Source organism: Coenobita brevimanus, chromosome 97 (assembly GCF_032717465.1).
Source record: "Coenobita brevimanus isolate Jiangsu-jjx chromosome 97, ASM3271746v2, whole genome shotgun sequence".
NCBI lineage: Eukaryota > Metazoa > Arthropoda > Malacostraca > Decapoda > Coenobitidae > Coenobita > Coenobita brevimanus.
The window spans coordinates 29,513,267-29,533,387 of NC_137050.1; the positions used below are offsets into that span (position 1 = coordinate 29,513,267).

Here is a 20,121-nt window from a genome sequence, read left to right on the forward strand (position 1 = left end):
AAATCTTCATATTTTAGTACTAATATGTAGCATTTATCTATTCGAAAATGCTTGTTGTGAAAATTCCAGGTCATCTGATAAAGTGGGTTGACCTTAATCTTAAATATGAGTTTTAACCTTATTTTAAAATTACCTCTCTATGAATAATTTTTAGTGAACTACATATTATCCAGATGACTATAACATTATTTTGCTTCAAAATTTTTTGCTTCTACAAAACAATAAGGACCAAACATGAACTACTTTGATAATCGGATCATAATTTTGTCAGACCCTCCTAGAAATAAAATTACCATAGTTGTAAGAAAACTATCAAATTCTAAAGACTGCAAACTGTTACATCAGAGTAAAGTATCATTCGTGTACTGCTACTGAAAGCAAAGATGATTCACCATGGTAATAAATGAAACTCACTCACTAGAATATTCTATACACATAAGAGTGTACTAAGCTTCTTGGGCCCTTCTCATTCTAGTGAGCTGAGTCCCTTCATGGGGCAGGGTGTAAGAAGCACCTGTTTCCCCACGAAGGCAGGGATGTAATGCTTCTTCACCAAATCTTTCCGTTTCCAGATGTTTCCTTATTCAAACTGTTACAACAGCCTTAGAACATTTGATGCAATTTTATATTTTATGTGAGCATGAATTAAAAATTTTAACTTCTAAATTCTTTGTTTACTTCAATGTCGAATGAGTCTTTCAGAATTAATTACAATAATGTATCATTACAATACACATTAAGTGCAGCTGAACATGATTAATAACACTAACATAACCCTAACAAAAACCATAACTTGGCCGCACCCGCACTACACACATAAAAAGAACCAAGAGGAGGAAGTGGAGGCAGTAGTGGAGGTCGACATAATAGCACGGTTTTAGAGATAGTCAAACTGCAATTCCTATACAAGCACACCTTAGCCTAAACAAGTATTAAATATTTTCTGGTCATGAATCATATTAACACTTCAATAATGTGCGTAGACAAAAAGAAATACTGACTACCTCCTCCTATATACTTACATGGCATACACTTCCCTCCCCTCACACACACACACACACACACACACACACACACACACACAGGCCACCACGTGCTCTGAACTCTCACGTGAAAAGTATCAGTATCCCGTCAAGAAAAAAATGGCCAGGAATTTAATTGTTTGTTTGTTCCTGGCCGTCCTACGTGCCCGCTCGCGTGAGTACGTGTGTGTGCGTATGTGTGAGTACGTGGATGTGAGCCTGGGGTACGTGTATGTAAGTACTCTGTGGATGATGATATGTGCGCTTCCTTGTGTATACAGTGTGTGTGTGTGTGTGTGTGTGTGTGTGTGTGTGTGTGTGTGTGTGTGTGTGTGTGTGTGTGTGTGTGTGTGTGTGTGTGTGTGTGTGCGCTACATTACACCAGCAAAATATGCAACGCTGTTTCACCGCATAGCTAATAAACAAACTGCCTTATATACGCACACCATCGTAACAAAGTGCTATTATCTTTTATCACGCCTTGCCCCACTATGCGAAGCTCGTACAGCTGTTGCGTGATGTTTTTGTTATGTTATAGTGTGTGTGTGTGTGTGTGTGTGTGTGTGTGTGTGTGTGTGTGTGTGTGTGTGTGTGTGTGTGTGTGTGTGTGTGTGTGTGTGTGTGTGTGTGTGTGTGTGTGTGTGTGTGTGTGTGTGTGTGTGTGTGTGTGTGTGTGTGTGTGTGGAGCGAGGCTGGTTGTTTGACAGGGGTATATGAGGGGTGAGAGGCAAGGGCCCAGAGGTGATGGTGAGGGGAGGGGTGAGAGGGTGACGGGGTGGAGAGGGTGAGGGGTGAAGGGTGAGGGTCCCAGGGCAAGCCTAACTGTAGCACTGGTCAACAACAACGGCCTGGGGAACAATACAACAATCATACACAATAAGATGCAATTATACTAAAGGATAAAACTCACTAGGGAAAATAAACAAAGGTACCAACAAACTATAATTTTTCCTTCTTACAAGAGAGAGAGAGAGAGAGAGAGAGAGAGAACTAGACCAGTGCCAAGGATCACATTACGCTGAGTCAAGGTAGAGGTGTTCTGACTCTTCCTCCATTATTCACCTTTCTCTCTCTCTTTCTCTCCCTCTCTCTCTCTCTCTCTCTCTCTCTCTCTCTCTCTCTCTCTCTCTCTCTCGCTCTCTCTCTCTCTCTCTCAATTCCTTCGCACCTTCCTATCCTTTTTCCTTATCCAGGGAATTCACAAAACCATAAAGCTAGGTGTCGCGATATATATAAAGTTTTTGGCCACGCGATGGGTACGAGGCACGTGATAAAGTTAATAAATCCGAATTCCTTTATCTAGTCTAACTTCTCAGTCCGATGACGTAATTATACATCCTGAAGATTTAATACAACTTCACAGATATTTTTTTTGAACTGGAAGGGTTAGATACAGCCTTCATTAACAAAAATATCTCTTAAAATAATCTAGTTAGTAACATGAATAAACGAGAGAACACGTCATCAAACCTTGCCTCTTTTACTGTAAAAGCTTCAACGTCCTGCATTCATTTCTTCCCCACATACCTTTACAAACCCATCTCGCTTTACTCACAGACGTAGGGCCTCTCCTGGGTTTTTACTCTGGCCACCAACAGACGATTTTATTCAGCAAAGAGAAACGTGCATTCGACAAAGGGTGGGTTGGAGTGTCCCTGTATTTTCTCTTACATCCTTTACCTTCTTTTTCTTCTCTTCTTGATCTACTATTCCTTGCTTTCTAGACTGCTGTTACACTTGGCGCCCTCCCCCTCCCTCCCTCTCTCTCTCTTCCTTTGTCCTCCTCCACCACTCTACCCAATCCTTAACTCTTTAGCACCAAGTTTTTCACCTCTCCTATTTTTCCTCCCTCCTCCAACCCTGCCATATACCTCCCCCCCTTCCTCTTCACCCTCCCCTCCCCTCCCCCTTACTCCTAGCTCCCCTTAACCCCCACCCTGACCCCTGACCTGCCCTAGCCGTCGGGGTGGTTGGCCCTGAACGTGACCCTGAAATAGAGCTGTCTAGGCCCGGGTCACGTCGTGGCTGTGGGAGGGAAGGGGTGACTTTTCTGCGGGTATTTTTCTGTTTCTTTCGTTACGTTGAGATACAATGAGAGAGAGAGAGAGAGAGAGAGAGAGTTACACAGGCCACACACACCATACAACGAAACCAAACGTCGACAAACAGAAAGATCCAATCACAGACGCTTATAAAGAGAATTCAGTTTTCTTTAGGACAATAAAATACGAATGAATTAAAAAGAAAAAATATGAGAGATGAAAACAAACCCCTCGAGATAAAATACGTACATACATACACACATACATACATACATACATACATACATTAAATTCCTTACCGTGTAAAAGGCGTATGGTCTTTACATGTCTCTCGGGGTCTCTCTCTGGGCTGGGGTTGTTAAGATTAAAAAAAAAATGATAGAGAACATTAATTAGGAGCAGGTGGGGTGTCGTAAATCCAGGTAACATGAGTGGTATTTATTGTTGGTGTGGGCCTGATGTAGGGGGTGGTGTAGGGGGGAGGGGGTGTTACAGACCATACAGACCTTGCAATCCCTTGCAGGTGTTCAGGGATTACTAATAACAGAGAGAGAGAGAGAGAGAGAGAGAGACAGAGAGAGAGAGAGAGAGAGAGAGAGAGAGAGAGAGAGAGATTAAAACGAAGAAAAAAACAGAAAAAAAATCCTAATGAAGTCTGTCTAGTTGGGGTCAAAAAGGGTCACACACCGTATCACAAAATTCGAGGAACAATTAGCCAGCCGCGATCTCTACGGTTTTTCAGGACGATGACTCTCTCTCTCTTCTTTACTGCTTCCACACTAGATTGGAACTGGATAGATATTTCGAACTGAAGAGGTTACATATAGCCTTCATTAATTCCTTCTTTACTAGGCATCTCTCATCTACTGCAGAGAGAGAGAGAGAGAGAGAGAGAGAGAGAGAATAACGCACACTGACCTCATCACAGTTACAGGGGTCTACGAGGAAAGAGAGATAAGAAAGGTTGAAGGTATAGGGGTCTGGATAACCTTTCCTTCTCTCTCTCTCTCTCTCTCTCTCTCTCTCTCACTCCTCCTTACACACCCTTCATCTCCCATACTCATCATTCACACACACACACACAAACACACCTTTCCTTCCAACTCTTTTACTCATTCTCACAAACGCCATCTTCTTCGCCTACTCCATAAACCTAAATCTCCTGTCCTGAATTTCCACCCAGCCTAACCTTTAATTTAATTACACTTTATTATCCTCTATCTATCAACCTTCCCTCAATCCTTTCCCTAACCCCTCCACGCTTCAGTTTTCCTTTTCCTTCTTCTTGTCTTGCATCTCCTCCCCAATGTCTTTTTTTCTTTCGTAACTCACTTTCCTTCACCCTTCCATCCTCCTTTACAAGTCTCTCTCTCTCTCTCTCTCTCTCTCTCTCTCTCTCTCTCTCTCTCTCTCTCTACTTGTGTGCATTTAGACAATATCACTCGTATTTTTTCTATTTTTTCTTCCGTAATTATGTGGGTCCGGAAGTTGACTAAGGCCATGGTAAGTGACTGGCGGGTGACTGACTACCGACCACTGTTGTCTCCTCAAACAGTCACAGTCACTGATCGGCCCAAGAGGGGGAGGAGGGATGGGAAAGGGAGAAAGGAGGGGAGAGAGGGGGAGAGTGGAGGGGGAAAGGGGGGGAATGAAATAGACAGGCAGGAATTACGAGATAATGGAAGAAGAAAAGGGGGAGAATTAAAGGAAGGGAGAATTATTTGTAAGAAACAGACGCAAGAAAAAGAGGAAGTGAGGATGATGGAATGAAGGGGCAAGAAAGAGAGGATATGAGAGACACGGAAGAAAAAGAAGGCAAGAAAAAGATGATGCGAGAACAATTTAGGAAAAAGAAACCAAGAAAGAGAGGATACGAGAGTAATAGAAGAAAAATGGGATATATAAGAGGCCGTGAGAAAAGTGGAAGGAGAGGGAATGGGGTTAGGATGGGGAACGCGGAAGAAATGTAGGACCAGAGGGAAATGGAGGTCAAGAAGTAGAAGAAGGAAAAATAACAGAAGGCGAGGAAGAGGAAATCGAACGAGAAAAGTGGGAGAAATGAAGAAGCACAGGGGCGGAGAAATCGACGCTGGGGGAAAGCCTGCAAGACGAGCCAGTAGACGAGATGAAGGGTGAAGACAAAATGAAGGGAGGAGGCAGTGAGTGGCGCGAGGTTAAGCTGGGGAAAAAACAAGATACAGTAATGCAGAAAACGATTACCTACCAGAATGATTGTAGTGCTGAAATTCGCAAAAAAAAAAAAAATGTGATAACAAAATGAAACCCATTGTAGAACTACACAAACTTCGGAGCGCTTAAGTTATCGTTTCTGATACTATAGCAAATCTCGCCACTGCCAGACGATTTAATTCAACCATGGGGAGACTTTTCGTACCAAAGGGAGTAAATAAGCTTCGTTTCTAACCCTTCTACTGTCTAACATATTCTCCTACGCTGATAAAAGACCGTCTGGTGGTGGCAAAAATATCAAAGACGCCATCGTACTGAAGAGGTTTAAGGCAGCCAGTGAAATGTGACAAACTAAGAATCAGTATTACTCTATGTTTTAACTCAACGACAAACTGATCATAGATTTTTTTTTTTTTTTTTTTTTTTTTTTTTTTTTTTAAAAAGTCCCCCCTTTTCCCGGCCAAGAGGAGTAAAATCGTCCTGTGCCGCGAATATAATGTACAAGGACAGCACCGTAGGGGTTAAGCCAGCCAGTGAGAGGTGACGGAAGCCGGTGTGTGAGAGCAGAGGTGGGGGGAGGGGGGAGGGGGGATTGGGGAATGGGGAGGGAGGAGTGGGGCGTCTGTCCTCGGTAAACGTGGGTGCGGCGGGGCTTAATATTGACTTTCCCCTGACCCCCCTCGCCTTCCTCCACCTTTCCCAGCCCCGCCCCGCCCCGCCAAGCAGATTAATAATACCTACTACTTTCATTCTACCTGATAATGTCATCTCTCCATCTTCAATATCGAGCTGCAGCAATACTCGTCACGAGATGAACACTAGATAATGATGCTAGTCACGAAGAAGTGCTATGAAAAGAACGTATAGCCGTAGTACTGTGTTATTCTGTCATTCAACTGCGTCAAATACAGTGGAAAAGGACGAAATTCCAGGCCAAACTAAGGAAAAAGATCCATATTAATACTTTATGTTCCCGGCGATATCTCCTTTACGGTAATATGCACGAAAAATACAACGCTACACTTTTCATTAACATCTTCAGAGACAGTTCTACACGGAAATACGTAACAGGAACTCAATGTTATTTATATTCAGCACAGTTCAAGACGCCATCACTTCGATTACTAATAAAAAATCGACAATAACATTAAAGATACCAAGTGCAAAGCCAAGTACAGCAGATGGAAGACGAGTCGGGAAGGTACAAACTCTACGCTTAATGGTCTTATCTGTTTATGTATTTATTTTAACTTACACTCTTCAGTATGACGTGTTAACCAGTTCAGCCTGAGTATGCTTATTTTTGCTTTATTCTTGCTGCTACAAGGTGATTTTATTTAACCTAAGAGAGCCCACTAGTAATGAAATAACTGCAGTACAGAGCCTGTCCATTTCGCAAGTCCCTTCTAAATAAAATGGTCTGAAGATATCAAGAATAAAATAATTCATACGTCATTGGACTGAAGGGTTTAATAGGCAAGTAAGTATTGCAAAGGTGATAAGCTGCATGAAATAATCTGATAGTGGCAATAATAAAATGGAAAAAGAAAAAAAAAAATCGTTTGACACTGGTACACTTTTCACACACACACACACACGCACCCACACGACAACATCCAATATAGTGACAAAAAAAGTGAGCATCGCAATTTTATAGTATTATTGGCGGGCACTGTTGATAATCTTCCTACATTATAATTTTATCATTATTTCTAGATTTTACCCATCCCATGTATAGTAAGAAATAGTGAGATGATGATGATGATGATGACGATGATGATGATGATAATAATAATGACGGTTATGGTGACTACAAATGATGATGATGATGATGACGACATACAGGTGTGTTTGTGCAGGTGAAGGGGACACTGGCTACCACACCCTAATACCACCACACCACACAACCGCCACACTCAGGAAATTACTCCTCCCTGACATGTCCGTTTCTCCCTTGTTTTGTTCTCGCCACTCTTGTTGTTGATCCTGTTGTTACGCTGCCCAAGGTTATCTCATCATCACCACTATCATCATCATCATCATCATCATCATCACCATTATCATTATCATCATCATAACCACTATCATCATCATTATCACCACCACTATTATCATCATCATTATCACCACCACTACCATCATCATCATCAGTACCACTATCATCACCATGATCATCAGTACCACTATCATCATCACTATCATCATCATAACCGAATATCCCAACTTATAAAGGGGAGGGCAGGATCCACAAATCGCGTCAGGCAAGCATAAGCAGAACTGTCAACAGAGTGGTCAGTGAAATAGGCTGTTCATCTCTCCAGTCATTGTTTAAGCCTGCGAAATTAACACACACACACACACACACACACACACACACACACACACACACACACACACAATGTACGATACATTCATTCCATCAACTGCCAATAAAAAAAAAAAAATAATAATGGTGCAGCCTTTGTCATGTACTATCGCAGGCACTAACATTGATCCACTTCAATACAAATTAATAATGGAAGCGTGAACGATAACTTTTGAAATCTTGTGATGCGCGCTATTAGAAACTCAACACGTTTTTTTAGGAAAATGTGTCAGAGTTTTAAAATTGTTCGTATTAAAGGTGAGGCGATATTCCTGACCGCACCTGTAATTAAAAAAAAAAAGTATGGCACACCTGGAGTACGATGGATGTGAAAGTGAGCGGGTTTTGTAGGACGCACATTAATCTAATAACCTAAAGCCTTACAAAACACAGCACCCTGAATATGAACTTCCGTGCGATTTCGAGTCCTAATTATGACCAAGGACAATATTTGCACTTATGTTCACAGGGTGCTCCATATACCACATTGTTTCGTCCATGTTTCTGAACGATACGTGCGATAAGAGGCTCGATACGTCTCCATACATGCTTCATCCACTCATATCTGTACACACGGATGTCACCAGTTAAGTCCGAGTGGTTCCTCCAAGTCATCTTCAGCCAAAATTAGTAGCTTATAACAGTTACAACGAGCTACTTTCATGGCCCGTTGCTCTTCCTGCCGCTACCCTTGCCCTCCCCTCCCCAACCCTTGTGTGTCTCTCTGCAAACAGCGCGTGCCCGCCTCACCCTCACCCTCACCCTCACCGCTCTTCTGCCTCATGGGGTAAATATTTAGTTATGGCCCACTTGCTCTGTCCCCTGCCTCTCTCCCTGCCTCACTTGTCCCTCTCCCTGTCCTGTCTGCCTCTTCCTCCCTCCTTCGTTTGTCTCCATTTGGTCTCATCCCTGCCTCTAGCTCTTACATCAGTGTTGTCCCCCTGCCCCACTGTCTCCATCTGGTCTCAACTCTACTTCATCCTTCTCCCTCACCTGCCTCCCTGATCATTGTCTCTCTCTGGTCTCAGCCCTATCTCTTCTTTCTGCCTCACCTGTCTCCCTACCTCCTTGTCTCCTTTTGGTCTCTTCCCTTTCTCCTTCAGCCACATCTGTCTCTCATCGTGACCTCTTTCTCGTATCGTCCCTTTGCCAGTTTGCTTCTTACCGCTGCTTCACGTGCTTCACGTCTTCCTCTTTCTGCTTTACCTTTATTTTATTCATCTCCCAACTTCTCTCCCACCAATGTGTCATGTGCTTCAACCCCTGCCTCCTTGTCTCTTACCCCTGTCTTATGGGAGTACTCTAGCGTGTCCTTGTTTCCCCATTTCTCTACTGCCCAAAATATCCAATTCCACTCCAAGATTTTGCCACCTCTACCCTACCCCTTTCTCTGTCCTGTCTCGCGTACTGTATCTCTCTCTCTCGTAACCTCTCGTATCCGGCCTTATCTTCCCCTACCCCTGCCTCCCTTCTGTCTAGCATTATCTTTTCCTTTCATCCTTTCTCCTTTCCCTGCCTGCCTCTCCCATCGTGCCATATCCTCCTCTCCCTCCTATCTCTCTCTTGTCTCTCCTTATCTTTCTCTCCCTCCAGATTCTCTCCTATTCATGTCACTGCCTTTCCTTATTTTTTTCATCCTCTTGTCTCTCTCTTACCCTGCCTTATTCTCCCTGTTCTCCTGACTCTCTCTCCTACCTCTGTCATATCTTTCTTCATCCTTCTGTCCCTCCCGCCTCTCCCTCTGATTTATCCTCCCATGTCCCAGCTCTGTCCTATCCTGCCTTATGCTACTCATCCTCATACCTCTCCCTCCCTTCCTCCCTCCCTCCCTCCCTCTCTCTCTCTCTCTCTCTCTCTCTCTCTCTCTCTCTCATTGTGCCTTACCCTTCCCTCCTGCTTCCTAACCTAATTACCTCGTCGTCTACATCACACTCCATTCCCATGCACGCCTGCCTCACCTCACCCGACCCTGCCTCACCTGCCACACACTTGCCTGACCCTGACCCCTGCCTGTCCAACCAGTCACCCTGTAAGACAAGAACTGACCCTATTTACCCCTGTCTCACCCCTGTTCACTCCTGCCTCTCCAGCTCACCCTACCCAACCAGCCTACCCACCTTCACCCTGTCCTCAGTAGGCTGTCTTGGATCACTTTACCGTTCCTTGCCTCACTGCGTTCTGATTCCCACACTCCTTACTTTCCTTCCCAGCATCATTCCTCTCACGTCACCTCCTTCACATGACCAATTCCAGTCTTAGATACCAACAGTAAGACTTTCCAGATGCATACCATCACACCCACCACGCACATCACTAAACCCGGACCATCATTACCACACCCATCCATCAACACACTCCACCTCGTAGCTTCCATCACTTCAGTACAACGTCGGTGCTTGACCCACCATTAACTTCCCACATACGTTAATGATGGTGCTGGTAGTGGCGATGATGATGATGATGATGATGATGATGATGATGATGGTTGTGGTGGTGGTGGTCGATATACGGGTCAGCCTTAGTTGTATTAGTTCAGGCCTGGTACTATTCCTTGCCTCTGCTATATCTGCATCTTTGTGGCCTGCAAAAACACAGCTGCGACCTTCCCCTTACACCAGTAGACGCTAAGCAGTATATTGCCTTGTTTTCTTCACCCACTCCCAGGTCGCTTTCTACAACCTCCTGGCTCTCATATCCCAGCCGCACCTCACTACACTTTTTATTCCACCACGTCTCTCTCTCTCTCTCTCTCTCTCTCTCTCTCTCTCTCTCTATCAACCTACTTTCTCTGGCATTCTTCTCTCTCTCTCTCTCTCTCTCTATCAACCTACTTTCTCTGGCATTCTTCTCTCTCTCTCTCTCTCTCTCTCTCTCTCTCACACACACACACACACACACAAAACTCCCTCCTAATCTCCTCCCCCTCGTAATCTGTCCTTCCCCTCATCCCACCCCCACTCCCCAACCCCCTGCATTTCTCCCCTCCCCATCACCACCTTCCACCCTTTTTCACTCTTTCCTGATCCTCCAGTCATCCTCACAGCCTCCCACATTTTCCCTTCATCACCTCTCGTTCTCTCTCCCCATCGTCACAGTCTCCTCTCCCCTTCATCACCTCTTTCCTTTTTTTCTCCCTTTCTCCTCATGTTTTACCCTTTCTCTTCACTATCTCCCCACCTCTCTCCCCTTCTTCCCTCACCAACTCTCACTCTCACCCTCCTCTCCACTGCTTTCCCCCCTCTTCCTTCCCCATTCCCCCACCGTCCTCATTATCGTGGACCTCCCCGTGGCCACAACCCCACCCCATTAATTAATCTTGTTGGGGAGTGGGGGAGGGGGGAGTGAGCTGCTGCGCCTGCCAGTGACGTCAGCGATACGTCACGCGTCGGCCCCACACTGCGCCCTCACTTGCTTATACCCAGACCACGGAGACGGGCTACACTTGGTCTGGTCAGAGGGGCTGGAGGTGCGGGGGAGAGTGAGGGAAGACAGGGATGGGGAAAAGGGGGTACGTAAAGGAAAAAAGAGGATAAGGTTGGGGAAGTAATGAGATAAGGAAGGGAAAGGAAGGAACAGGAATAGGGAAGGGGATAGAAGTGAGGACAAAAAAAGGGGAAAGGAGATAGGGAAGGAAAAGAAGGCGGCAGAGAAAATCAGAGAAAATTAGGAGACAGATTGAAGGAGGGGGAGAGAGAAGTAAAAGAAAGGCATAGAAGTGACGAGGATGATGAAGGAAAATAAGGGAATAGTGAGGTGGAAAAAAGGGCTGGAAGAAAACAGGATAAGGAAAGAAAAGAAGGGATTAGGGAAAGAGGAGAAGTTAGGGAGGGAACAGAAAGTAATAGGAAAGGGAGAGACTGGTAATAAGGAAGGGAATGAAGGGAAGACTATGTGAAAACGCAGCACATATTACCACCTTCCCGAGGCTAGGCTACCGTTACCCCCCCTCCCCCCCAAAAAAAAAAGAAGCAGGAGACAGATTTACGCCCATTATAGTGTCTTAAATGATCGAAAAACTTCCTAACACGTCTTGGGAATTTGAACTTTGAACGCGAAACACCATGATGAAGTAGTATGCCTTCCTATTCGTACACTTCATCGATGGACAAGACGCACCTGAAGGCTACCTCGCATTCTTCTCTCAGTGTAGTTCAGTCAGCAGGAAATATTTCACTTCGATCTGCTCAGCCTTCAGCAATTGGCACCAGTAATGATGTCCACCAGCATTATCAACAAACAGTTTATTATTTAGTACTGTTTATTCCCTCACGGTAGGAGATGCGCAATGGAGTATGTGTGAATGTTGTGGGAGGTTAAGCTAAGGACAGCCATTCCCAGCTCTCTCTCTCTCTCTCTCTCTCTCTCTCTCTCTCTCTCTCCGTGTCGTCGGCTACGTGTCTACAGCCGTACGGACACGCTTCTCTCCGGGGAGTCACACGCACATCGATTGTCTTCCAATTTTTTCCCTCCTCTGATTTGGCGCCACGTTCCACCCATTTTCCTTCGGGATTTTTTGCGTAAGGTCGCTACACGAGAGGATATTTATCTTCTGACGCTGCTCTGCCTTTACATGGACAGCTCTGAGTACGGTTTACAGTTGGTCTCTAGTGTGCTTATATCTGTTAATGTTTACTACGAGGGGATATGAATGTCCATGTGGGAGAGTCTGCGTTTTATGCTTTTTTATGAAGGGAACACGGCTGATTAAATCTGAAGGTCTGTATACATTTTATTAAGGGTACGAATTTCATAAACGGTCTACTGCACAGTCCTGGTATGCACTGTTAAATCAACACTGTTCACAGTTCGAACGAAAGAAGCTTTCTGCAGTCATAATAAAATCGACCATTGTATCAAGGTACGCTAACCCGTTCAGTTCCATGGAGCCACTTCAGATATTCATAATCTGGTTAATGCAGACAAATTTAGTTAGCTTAGGGAAGCCCCAAATAAATTAAAAGTTTATAATTTTTTTTTACACATACTGGTAACTGTGAGGAGTTTAACACTATATTTACACTTACTGGTAGAAGTTAGTTTATGGCTTCTCATATACAAGACCAGGATAAGCATTACATACCTACCGCAATCCATCCACTTCATTCCCACAAAGCTCCATGCCCATTCACTGTTTTTATATGGACAACGCACAAAAGAGTTTTCACACCACAACACCCATTCAATCTGCTATAGCCCCTCCCCCCCCCCCTCCCCCGATACACACAGCATGGTTTTAGATTGACCTCATTACACCATCTATCCATTCACTCATCCATCAATCAGGTGTACTGTACTAACACAATTCACACCACTTCATCCATCCATCAGACACACGCCATCCTGACACATTGAACATTGTTTCACCATTCATCCATCCATCTATCTATCCATCCATTCACACATCCATCAGGCATACCCTCCCTTAATACACCCCTCTATCCATCCTTCAGACATTCCATCCCAGCATTTCAAACACCTCTATACCCATCCATTCATCCACCCGTCCATTCATCACCAGTACCGTACACTCCACCTCCTAAATCTGTCAGTCTCCCCAACACTAAGCTCATCCACCCACCCATCCATCACGAACTTTATCCTAACACTTTTCTTACCACTACACTCACCCATCCATCCATCCATCAAGCACACCGTCCTCACACACTTAACACCCCCATACTCACTCACCCATCCATCCATTCATCCACCACCAGTATCGTGCATTCCACCCCCGACACCTGTCTTCCTAGCACAACACTCACCCAGCCATTTATCAGTCCATCCATCCATCCATCAGGTATCCATCCTAACCTACAAACAAAACTACACTCACCTACCCATCCATCCATCATCACTAGTACCGTACACTCCACCTCATATATCTATCAATCATCTCAGCACCATATTCACCCATCTATCCACCCTTCCATCAGCCCATCAACACGGCACTCAAACCGAACACATTAGCACCAGTACACTCACCCATCCATCCGTCCATCCATCCATTAGGCACGCTATCCTAACGCATTAAAACCGCTACACCCACCCGTCCATCCATCCATCACCAACCCAGTGCACTTCACCTCCTGCATGTGTCAATCTTCCCAGCACTCAGCCCCCAGTCGCCCTCCCCCAGCTCCCAGCCTCTTAGCGTTGAAGTGGCGTCTCGCGGCGTGGGTAAAGAAGCTTCCTAGAATCTTGATAAGCCATTTCACCCGCGTGCAGTGCCAAGATAAGCATGGGATTACGGTGATAAGGGTTAGTGGGTTATCGGAGGCTTGGAATGCGCCTGACATCCGACTTAATCCTCTCTCACTGACCAGGGAATAGCTGGGATGTCTTTCGTGTAGGCCTACTGAGCATATAGAGAGTAGGTGTCCGTGTGCTCTCCCCCCTCCTTCTCTCTCTCTCTCTCTCTCTCTCTCTCTCTCTCTCTCTCTCTCTCTCACCGCCCTTGTCCCTCTTCCCTTTCACCTTGACTCTCTCACCTTCCCTTTCACACTATCTTTCCCTCATCCTCGTCTCCCACTCTGTTCAGTTCTCAACACATTTGCATTCCTAATCTTCCTCCACCTTTTTCTATCACTGAATTACACCCACTGTGGCCTGTATTTTTTAAGAGAAAATCCTTGTAAGAGTGGGAAGAAATAGTACTGTAATGAGTAGGGACAGAGAGGCGTAGGGATGTACTTTAAGCCATTTTTTTGGAGAATCCGTAGCACCATTTCCTCAGCGATTTATTTTGCCTATTGTATCTTATTATAATCTTGTACGTCACTGGTACAAACTATGTCAATATTAAAATAATATACGATAAACTGATAAGGAGTACCAAGCAAAATAAGTCGCTAAGGAAGAGAAGTTACGAAATTTCTTATGGCATCTAAAATACAGCCCTAAACACTTTTCTGTGGGGATATTTTTTTCAATTTTAATCAAACTGGTAAAAAGAGAGTTACTTCAGCTTTAAATGGTCTTCTGTTTGTGAAGGGGTTAATGAGGGCTATAACGAAAGCCTCCCGTGTGAATAAAAGCGAGAGAGAGAGAGAGAGAGCTAACGTTCGCAGGCTGAAGACTGTTCCGTCGCGTCCACGTCAGATGAACTGTGGATTTGGGTGTCTGGAAACTGACTGACAAAGAAGTGTTTGGTAATCTTTTAAAACCCACAATATTTAAGCGAACTGATGGGTAACTTACATGTAATAATTGCACTGGAAGAACAGCAGGAAGATCGAGGCTATAAATTAATTGAGCAGAAGAAAGTAGGAGAGTAAGGGAAAAGGAAGAAGGGTATGTTGCTGGAGATGAGGAAATGAAGAAAGGAAAAGGAGAGGGAAGGAAGGAGGGGAAAGAGGCTGAAATTATTATGAGAGAAAAATACCACAGAATAAGATTATAAAGTAGAGTTGATGCCCAAAGCACGAATTTTAAGGGACCACTGATGATTTATTTTACATTCTTGACATTTGGGGATTTTTTTTTTAAATTAGGATGCAAGGCGCCAGTGACAAATGTGTACTGTACAGAATAAATCATAATCCCTATCTCTCACACACACACACACACACACACACACACACACACACACACACACACACACACACACACACACACACACACACACACACTATTCTCCCTCCCTTCCTACTTCCCCCCCTTGCTTCCTACCCCCACCTCTTTCCTCTTCACCTCGATCTCTGTATATACACACATACGTTCCGTCTCTATTCATGCCTGAAGAGGGTCTAAATCGGGCCAAAACTGTCACATCTTGCCAATAAACAACATTTCCATATTTGGATATAATTCTGGCAGGTTTATATTATTTTCACCTCACCCACATCGCGCAGCTAAAAGGCTAACTCGACAAAAGCAATGGGTGAAGGGGAGGATTGGGTTGTTAGGCACCTTCCAATAAATATTAACCCCTTCAAGTTCAAGCCATCTTGTTTATAATCTTGCAACATCTACACGATTCTGGGACGCTTAGAAGAGACTTTTAGAACCGAAGGGGTAAAATACAGCCTTCTATTCATCACCTAGCGGCGTTCTTAAACTAAATAAAATCGTCTGCTAGTAGCAAGAATTAACCGCAAAAATACGATACCTGACAGGAGGTTGGATGGAACACCACGTCGACTGCAGTGCAACTGAAAATCTCATTTGATTTCCACTAGGTTCTAAAACATGCGCAGTGAGTAGGATTCGAACCTACGCGGGAAGATCCCATCTGATTTCTAGTCAGACGCCTTAACCACTCGGCCATCACTGCGTGACACATAGTACGGCACAAATTAAGACAAACTCAAATGAGTTCGAGGAAAGGGCACTAATGAATCTTGATGCAAAATTGTTCTTGTATATAAAGAAGACGTAATAATAAAGCACAAGATGAACTTTAGAATAGGAAGAGGGAATTTAGCCCAACTGCCAGTTACATATCTCCTTTATCCAATCAATCGACGCGCATGTAACGTACCCGAGTAACTCCTAACTTACAGTATGACAAAGGCTACTCAAATACGTATCAGTACCTACAACAGTTCATAAATAATAACAAAACAATGCAAACAGCAGAAAAAAATTACCATTATCGTGACCTCTTCCTTCCTCACCTTACGAAGTTGGGAAGAAAAAAAAAATAATAAATGTACGGTTGTATACATTGATAACATCACTTTCTTATAAGGGATAATAAACCTTTTCACCCGATGTTGTGGAATTGTGCTTTATTCCTCAGTTATTATTATTATTATTATTATTATTATTATTATTACTACAACTACTACTACTACCACCTGGTCGAGTTTAGAGCTTATGGTGGATAAACAACATCGCCCACCGAGAAATGAGTAGTACAAGAAGCATAAAAACAGTGTCAGTAACTTAAAGCAATATATAAAAAACTAACATTAAGAGTAAACGAATCGCACTTATATTAAACTTTTTTAAAACCCCGAATCAAGTTCACGTGTCCTGTTGATTTATTCTTTTTACCTTCAGATACTTGAGTAATCTTCAGAGAGACGTTTCGTGTTGTGGGGGTCAGTGAAAGCTATCTTTGACCTCCCTCCCAGTTTAAGAATTTTCTAAGTTCAACAAAATCGCCTGGAAGTAGAAAGAATGAAATACGGAAATACGTCCTCCGGCTGAAAAGGTTTAATGTGGAATAAGCAAAGAAGGAGTCCACGTTTTTTGAAGATGTAGCCATAATTTACACATGTATTAAAACGGGAAATCTGCTGTGTATCCTGTCCATGACAAGTAAGCTGTTTAAAGGAATAAAGACGAATTATTTTTTTCCCTCTCTACGTCGGCAATACTAACCCTAGGAAGCATTAAGATTTTTTAACCCTGTATGTGTCACGGGCGTCTCACTGTTGAATACAAAAACTGGTGACAGATACTTTACCAAATGTGTCTACCGCCTGGGAAAATACAGCCTCATACACCTTTAGAACTGGTACCTGTATACACGTCTTAATATTACACCCCACAACGAACTCGGCAATTCATTAAAGTCTGTTAGTTTGCCAGCTCTCGTAGGGTTAAGTATTGTTTATCATGGGGTCTACTTTACACTTTCTCAACCTCTAATATTCCATTATGAAGGAAATATACCGTCCGCTCCTCCCAGCCTCTACTTCCACAAGTGACCCACGTCCTTGACCACGCAACACTAACTTCACTCAACCCCCGTCCTCACCACTCAACCCCAGCCCCACCAAATCAACCCCCAACTTCACCACTCTATTCCCATCCTCACCACACAACTCTCACCCTGAACACTCAATCCCCAACCCCACCCGTGCACTAACCCCCACCCGCTTGTCCATACACAGAGGGATGACGGAGGACCAGAAGCGGCCTTTCATCGAGCGCGCTGACCACCTTCGCCGCAAACACAAGCAGGAATACCCAGACTACAAGTACCAGCCACGGCGCAGGAAGGAGAACCTCAAGACGGTGAGCAAGCAACCCACGCCAGGCCCGCCACCACCCAACTGCACCACCGCACCACTTTCTGTCCACGACCTCGCTCAGACACATCACTTCGTCAGGTCAGTTTTCGATACTGGTTTTGAGTGCTACTGAGTCTGCAGGTGGATGCTCACAAACTGACGTCTGGGGGTATGAGATATATAGCCCAACCTACACATCATACCACTGTCTACTACCGGTAATTTTTGTTTCATCGCCTGTGCCATGTATCTCCTACCCTCCTCCTAACCCCCCGTCCATACCTTTAACCACACCTGTACCATGCCACTGTCTGCTACTACAATGCTGTTTCGCCGTCAGTGCCATGTAGACTATCCTACCCTCTCAGCACCCAAATGACTTTACCTTTTGTACTGCACCCACTTCTCTGCCTGGCTTTCATACCCTAAATACCAGTGTACTTGACATGGAAAACACTCAAACAATGGTGAAGTGGAAGGGGAGCAGAGGGGAACAGTGTACCCCCACTTCTTTCACAGCTGGAATGGCGCACTCTCAGTGTCCTCATAAGAGGAATTTTACTGCACTACATAGAAAAAAAAATATCATGTTTCAAGTCTCAATGACAAAATATCATAGCATCAACCTATCTATCTATCTATCTATCTATCTATATATATATATATCTATCTATCTATCTATCTATATATATATATATATATATATATATCTTCTCTTGTCGCATCAGGAGCGTGGATACTGAAATCCCTCACCAACCACTTAAGCTATTTAATTAAAGTGTTCCCCCACTTTCTGTATTAGGACTACACCTCTCCACTCAGTCATTCAAAGACAAAGAGGCACCACCCTAAAAACGTCCACCCATCTCATACCTTATGCAGGGTGACCATTGCAATTGTTGAGACCACCTACATTTTCCTGGGCTGTGGGTCCAATTCTGAACCGTCACGGAGCAGCAATTACTGATGACCTTGTGGGTTATTTAAGGGGGAGGTAATTTTCGCCCATAAGTAGCCTATCCGTAGCTCCGGAATAGATGAGAACTTGGTCCAGTGATGCATGAAAGTACAGCATTTGTTACTTAAAATCGGTCCATGAATTACATCCTCAAGTTTCTCAAATGTTTCCCGGGACACCCTGTGCATCAAGGAACTTTGCATTCAGATATTTGTGCGAGGAGCCTGGTGATCTAGTAATACCAACATTGGTAGCAGGACTCTTGAAATGTACTAGACTTGACTACGGTATTCTTGCCTCTGGTCCCCTCCTCAAAACGGGTAATGGTGAACTAGCTCTGCCACTGTTTTACATCAGTCTATTTCAGCCCTAACCTGTAGCATACTTGAAACTATAGGTGATTATTACAGACGATCATTGTGTGTTTGTGTGTGTGTGTGTTTAAGCCAGTGTGTATGTATGTCTAACTGGCACTGTTATCCCCAACAGTGGTGTGAAGGGAGAAAGCCTGAGTCTGGGTCTACATCCTCTGTCGCCGCCACACTCGCCATCGGGGCAGGCTGTGGTGGGGCCGGGGCGGGGCGGGGGCGAGGGGCAGGTGGGAGACCAGGTGTTCGTGCCGGACTGCCTGGGTGACTCCTTCGAGACCATCGACCGTGCAGAGATGAACAAGTACCTGCTGCCGGACCAGGGCGGGATGGGGGTGGGATCATACGCGTCCCACGGCCCCCTGCAGCCCATCACCACCATCACCACCATGCCATCCATCACCTCCATCAACACCATGACCACCCCCGGCACCAGCCCCTGCACCGCACCTCTAACGTCATCCTCCACCGCCACCCTCACCACACTGCCTCCCCTCGGCTCCAGACTCCTGCCCCCCGCACCGGTTTACGGAGGGCCAGGCTCGCCCTACTACGCAGGGGGCGCCTCACCCCAGCCACCCAGCCACGGATCGCCCGAGCTGAATGGTGACCTGAGTGGAGGTGTCGGGGGTCCCACGGGCGGCGTGTCCCCAGGTGGCTCGCCAGGATCGCCGGCTGGGGAGTATGTGGAGCTGCAGCCACCGAGGGTACCCAAGGAGGAGCCGCTGCCGCCCCTCACGCCGCCCAAGCCCCATGGAGTATCCCCCTTCCTGCACCAGAACCTGTGCTACCCAGCCCAGTCCTACGCCGCCTTCCAGTACTCCTACCCCTACGCCGCCATGTGGCACTGAGCACCGCCACCGATCCCTGCCCCCGCACACACCACGCTGCCATCTGACCCTGTGCCAGTGTAGTCGCAGCTGCCAAATCACATCACAGATATCACTATACGTACTCAGAAGTCGCTTTAATGTCCCAAAATACAAAAATCTCAAAAAAAAAAAAAAAATGCTGGAAAATGAGCTAAAGTTTGTGAAATTGTGCTAAACAATTAAAAAAAAAAATTTATAGTACCGCTAGATTTATTGCACCTACGCGTTAAACCTTGAATGGAAATGCTCATCTGTAGATCTAGCGAAAGAAAATCTGCTATACTGGCAACTCTCTTGTGTAGTGTCGTGTAGTGAGTGTGGTGTGCAGGTGTGTAGTGTGCA

At 44.9% G+C, this 20,121-nt stretch overlaps 1 protein-coding gene and 1 non-coding gene across 2 annotated transcripts in view; one reads left to right on the forward strand and one right to left on the reverse strand.

Annotated features, from left to right (window-relative positions):
- LOC145413640 (uncharacterized) overlaps positions 1–19,838 on the forward strand; it is a 48,491-nt gene extending 28,653 nt beyond the window's left edge. Inside the window, exons 3-4 of the mRNA XM_080283299.1 lie at positions 17,462–17,680; positions 19,029–19,838. Of these exons, the coding sequence (XP_080139425.1) occupies positions 17,462–17,680; positions 19,029–19,758 (949 nt within the window). The 3' untranslated portion in view covers positions 19,759–19,838. The remainder of the gene's footprint in view (positions 1–17,461; positions 17,681–19,028) is intronic.
- TRNAS-AGA (transfer RNA serine (anticodon AGA)) lies at positions 15,810–15,891 on the reverse strand. Its single transcript has one exon. It is a non-coding gene; the product is annotated as a tRNA-Ser (tRNA).
- Positions 19,839–20,121: the final 283 nt, after the last annotated feature.